This window comes from Galeopterus variegatus, unplaced genomic scaffold (assembly GCF_000696425.1).
Source record: "Galeopterus variegatus unplaced genomic scaffold, G_variegatus-3.0.2 Scaffold9034, whole genome shotgun sequence".
NCBI classification, from domain to species: Eukaryota; Metazoa; Chordata; class Mammalia; order Dermoptera; family Cynocephalidae; genus Galeopterus; species Galeopterus variegatus.
Genome location: NW_007735145.1, coordinates 37352 through 43216, shown reverse-complemented (window position 1 = coordinate 43216; position 5865 = coordinate 37352). Strand labels below are relative to the sequence as shown.

The following is a 5865-nucleotide window of genomic DNA, read 5'->3' as shown; positions in this document are numbered from 1 at the left end:
CAAGTTACTTGGCTTCTTCATGCCTAATTCATCATCTGCAAGATGGAAATAATATCTACATTATGGAGATGTTATATTAGAAACACTAATCCACAAAAAACAAGTAAAAGAATATCTGGCATATGAAATATAATTTTTAAAAATTTTAATCAAAATTTAAAAAATAAACTAAAAAAACTAACAAATCATGAACAATGCTATCAAAACAATCTAGGAGAAAAATAAAATATGACAAACAAAAAGCAGAAGAATTAAAGCCATGCCTAGGTAAGCTGACAGTGAGAATGGGTCGCCTTGACCTCTGTCCTCCACCCAGGCCTGCTGGTGACCCTGCAGCTCGCTCACGTTCTGCCCACTCCTCAGGAAGCTCTCCCAGATCACTCCCAGTGCACAGGGATTATCCTACCCTTCCCACCCAGCACCTCTTTCCATTAGCAGGTGGCTAACCCACCACTTAAAAGCTTCTCCTCTCTACAATAAATAGCTTCAGTTCCTTCCACCAGTTACCACAGGTCATTTTCAGACCCTTTGGCATCATGGTCATCTTTTTTAGGTAAGTTCTGGTTTGCCACTAGAATTCTTTTGAAGACAGTGTCCTCCCATCGATTCCAGATGAGAGGCCGCACGCTCCTGCCTCCTTTCCAGGCTGTCATCACCTCTCACTCAGACACCTGCCACCTGCTGAACCTTACACCTCAAGCCTGTCCCCACCCTGTCCCTTCAGCCCCCTCAGATCACCTCAGCTCTGATCACGTCTTCCCCTCCTCTGCTTCCTACAGAACACAGCCTGCACTCCAGGGAGGGCCAAAAGGCCAGGACCATGCCTGGCTCACAACCAACCTCAGCTCTGAATTCCTTGTTGTCACCCCTGCCCACCCTGCACACCCAGTGTGGACTTTCGCTGTACCAACATCTCCCTCCTCCTTCCCTGTGCTCACTGTCTTAGTCTGTTTCTGTTGCTTATAACAAAATACCTGTAACTGGGTAATTTGTAAAGAAACAATATTTACTGCTTACAGATTCAGAAGCTGGGAAGTCCAAAGTCCAGGGAACACATCTGGTGACAGCCTTGTTGGTGGATAGTGACGCTTCACACAGAGCAGGGTGTCGCATGTTGGATGGCTGAAGCAGAGAGAGCTAACTCCTCACTCCTCCTTTTCAAGCCCTAATAACCATGCCCACGACCACCATTAAATCACCAAGAATCCATTTACTCGTATCCATTTACAATATAATCACCTCTTCAAGGCCCTACCTTTCAATTACCATAAAAGAATTCCCCACCCTCTTCAAACTGTCAGTAGAGGTTAAGTTTTGGGGGGACATTCAATCCACAGCACCCATCTTCCAGGGCCTGGCTCGGTAAAGCTTTTCTCCCATCAGGGCATTTCCCTTCATGGTCCTCCTCTTGGGTTCTCTGTGATTTAACCCATTGTCTTGTCCCAGTTTAGACCCCCCGATCTCTGCAGCCCAGGACTGCAGAAGCAGCACTGGACTATTTAGATAGTGCTTGCAAATAGTCAGCTCCCCACAGAGATGGCAGAAGGAGGCAGTAATGAAAGAAGGCCATCAGTGGTGGCACAGGGTGGGACACGTCTCTCCCCTGTTCAGGATGCTGTGTTCTTTGGCAGCCATGCCTTGCATTTGGTACACACTGAACCGGTAGGCAACAAAATCTTTGCTCTTCAATCAGGTCTCTCCTACTTCCTTTCCCTATGCAATCTTTTAATGCTAAGTGTAGGACTTCATATCTCATCTCCTCTAGAAGTGCTTGAAGGATGGGAGCTGCTACTGCCTGCCTTAAAAGTGTGCAAGTGCCTGATGGCAAAACATTTGAGCACAAGGCCTAAAAGGCCATCTAATCTTACACGTCCTCACCTCTCAGGAGCCCTCTAGCTTTGCTCAGACAGAGCCTGACAGGGAAGGCACCAGCTCCTAAGATGACCCACACCCCTGTGGAACACACTGGAAAAGCCCATGAGCAGAGGCTTCCCCCAAGGCCACTCTCCAAAAACAGTCAAAAGTGGCACCTTTTCTTTGTGTGCTTCCCACGTTGGGAGAACTTGATGTCATTTATGGCAGGGTATTTAATTAGTAAATCCTCCTATCAGGCCAAATTCTGTCTTCCTAGTGTGTCTACTTACTGGTCCTAATTTTTGGAAACCACAGAGTAAATTTCACCGGTTGTATGTTCACCATTTAAGTAGTTGAGAACAGCTACAGTGCTCCCTTGACATCTCCTCCAGACACAATAAAACGATCACAAGGTTCTCAGATACTGGAAAGCGAAGATAGGAAGGACATGGTGCAAACTCCAACTGAAGATGATGTTGAAAGGTACAGAAACAGAATTAAGAAATCCACTCCAGGTGTTTCCAACTATGATGCCACCTGTTATTAAGCTCTTTGGTGCCTCTGGTAAAATTGCTACTACAGTAGATGAAGCTACGGTAAAGTATTAACCGTGTGGTATTTAAAAAATGTCCACTTACAAAAGTTTTAATATGGTATATACAAATATGGGAATACTGCCTCTACTGCTTTGCAAACCACAGGAAAAAGAGTTTCAAAACAGCTTGTCAAATATTAGCTTGGGGTCTGCCATAAACCTCTAGGTCTTCTAATATATTTGAGTCAAAACACTGACCTCTAATCTTGACTTTTTAGATGATCCCAAAGAATACTCCCATCCAGAGGTGTATGTTTTTGCCAGGCCCCCTGGAAATCCTAAGGAAAAAGACTATGGACATGTCTGTTCCTTCCATTGTTCATCTCCCAGCACCAGGAGCTGCAATAGATTTGCCACCTCACAAAACTGGCAAATGGCCCACTGCTTGATCACACCAAGACTAACGGCCCCGCTCACAAGAACAGCAAGTGCTGCTCAACACCCACCACGGACGTCTTTCTGTTTATTTGCCCATCACCTCCATCCCCCTTGTTTTTTTTGAAAACAGCAGCCACGTTATTTCGGACTATCATCCCCTCACCAACTCCTACTCTGTGGTGCTAGGAAGGATTTTTTGGAAACCGCAGCCACGTTATTTCGGACTATCATCCCCTCACCAACTCCTACTCTGTGGTGCTAGGAAGGAATGCCACTACTGGCATTCTTCACACCCCAAATCAGGCCAGAGCCCTGCCTCAGGATTTTTCGAACTGGAGTTATGGCTGGGACAGGAAGAGGAGGGCGATGTGGGGTAAGGAAGAGCTCTCCCCACTAGAAAGGCTGTGGAGATGAATGCCGGGGCACTCCTCACAGTGAGAGAGAACAAGAGAGGAGACTGACTGAGCCCCTGAGGCCCTCAGAACTGCCTGGTCCTACCTTATTGCCCAAACTCCTCCTTTGATTCTGTGAGCTACTCCCAGGATCCCTTCGGCAAATCTCTTTTTCTGCTGATACTAAAAATGCATTTCTGTTACTGGCAATAACAAGAGTCCTGACAGCCAACATAAGAGCCAGCCTGAAGGATATGCTTAAAAGAGGCTGGTCTACCATTTCGGCTATTTTACACTTGATCCAACCAACATTTACTGAGCAGCTATCATCAGCCAGGCATGGTTCCAAATGCCAGAAAAAAAGACATGGTTTCTGATCTCAAAAAATTCAGTCTATTATAATCAGAGGCTTAGAGAATACAATTGAGAAAACACTTATTCCACCAAAGTAATCTTGTAAGTCTAAAAAGTTCCACCAAAGTAATCTCGTAAGTCTAAAAGCATCTAAAATCTAATATGACAAAAACACAATTTAAAATGATCCTAGTTAGTCAAAATTAGATTGTCAAGACAACCAAGTTTTTATCTTCTTTTAAATGACCAACTAGGCCACAAGTCCAACAGAAAAAGAGGGAAGCACGGAAAACATCAGAGAAAAAAGCCAAAATGTTTTATAATCTCCACAGCATGGGAATATGACAATCATGGCCATTTTAGACCTAAATATAGTCATTGCTGATGATAAGAGAAATACTCAGGAGTCAGAAATATGTGGAAAACTATCTAAAAATCTTCAGCCTCCAAATCCTTACAGACCGAAAAGGCTGAGAAGTGAAGAAGACAGCAAGGAAACCTGTTGCCCAACTGGGTTTCCCAAGGCCTGGTGGAGGGATGGACACTGGAAGGACTGGATCTTCATTCATGGGAGGACATGTCAGATCACAGTCCAGAATGTCCAGCAAACAGCCAACAGCCCTCCATCTCTATTGGACATTAACAGTAACCAAACAAGAGAAATCCTATGGTTCACATCTCAGTTCAGAAGACCTGAACATACGCCACAGTCCCTCAGGAGACCTGAAGGCTGGGGTCACAGGGTCAGCATCAGTGACAAAGGCAACATTTACATCTGATGCTGACTGGCTGCATCTGACAGGGCAGATAGCAGCAGTTTATTTATCACTTGTGAAAACGTCTGGGATGAATAGGCCTTTTCACTGCCTCCTCTCAAGCCTTTTTTGTAGAGAGATGTAGGTAGCAACAAAGGAGAGATTTATCACCGTAAGCCTGTTCAGCAGCTGTTTTCTTGTTGTTACTTATTTAACTTCTCTCTCTCTCTAGAGCAGTTATCTGCCCTGCTAAGCAGGTGTTTAAGGCAGGTGATTTTGTTTCCATTAATTTTCTTAAGTAATTGTAGGCCAGACTAGAGGGTTATCTCATGCACTCATGGGGAAACTTTATCCTGCGCCTGCTAAATCACAAGCTGTGTGCTTGGTAGAAACGTTAGATTCTGCTCCCCATTGGGTTCCAGCATCTTCAAATCTCTAATTCTAGCACTAAGCAGAACGTAAGAGGCATAGCCCATCCCTACCCCTTGACACTGGTCTGTCTTCCTCAGTAATGTGCTAGAGGTAGAGTGAGGATGGAGGCTTTCGAGTTCTCAGGAAAAACCAGATTAAGAGAAGCCTGATTCTTCACTTCAAAGCCCAGCTAAATTACCACATTAATGACAATACTCATAGTTTCATATATGAAAAAGTATAAAAAAATTTAAAGCTCAAGGCTGTACAAACCTATAAATTTAACCTCCAGGTCTGGATGAACTTTCCAATAGTGACCTTCCCTAGGAGCAGGCCTACAGTACATGCATTCTGCACTATACCCGCGTTACTAGCTGCAACAAAGAACTTTCTATACCCCCACCCACCCTCAGTTATGGATAGCCACTATTCACCAGACGGCCAAGGAGAGCAACGCACTTCTCTACACTGGACAAAATCCTGAAGCTTTTTATTCTACTCCAGCCCTCTGATTACCTTTAATCTTCTCCTACTGTAGAGCCATTTGCAGAAGGAGCAAACATTCGGTGACACATTTCCTTCTCTTTATCCACATAGTCACTGTAATAGCTGTAGAGAGAAATACACACTAGTTAGAGAAAGTTTGTGTTTGTAGGAGGTGACATCTGGTGGCTGGAATTCTCCACTCAAGGTCCACAAACACTGAAAATACAGCAGGCCTTACACTGAATCAGGAGGGGGTGAAAGTGATGCTGGAGAGGTAGGAAAGACAGGGAAAGCTCCCAAGAGCTGTTTAGGAAGCCCTTAGACAAAAAGCCCCTAATTTGAAAAGACTGTCAGAGAAGCTCCAGGCTGAGTCTTGCCAAGTGACCCCACACACTCAGCAGCCTCTAACTTATCTTGATATTTTCCTGCTAAAGAATGGTCAGCTCCCCAAATTTCTACATCTAACCTGACAGGATACTTTCGTTTTTTTATTCATCTTTTTTTTTGGCAGCTGGCCAGTACGCTGGCAGGATACTTTTAAATACCAGAAAATAAATTACTGGAAAATCCTAAAAGGCTGAAATGTAACAATTGGATCCAAATGTAAAAGATGCACACACCTCAGATTCCTAATGACAAT

The 5865-nt window shown here is 44.3% G+C and overlaps 1 protein-coding gene across 1 annotated transcript in view; it reads right to left on the bottom strand.

The window, feature by feature from the left end:
• Positions 1–5253: 5253 nt before the first annotated feature.
• The window catches only part of FKBP6 (FK506 binding protein 6, 36kDa), a 20766-nt gene continuing 20154 nt past the window's right edge, over positions 5254–5865 (bottom strand). Inside the window, exon 8 of the mRNA XM_008593361.1 lies at positions 5254–5348. Coding sequence (XP_008591583.1) covers positions 5258–5348 — 91 coding nt within the window. The 3' untranslated portion in view covers positions 5254–5257. The remainder of the gene's footprint in view (positions 5349–5865) is intronic.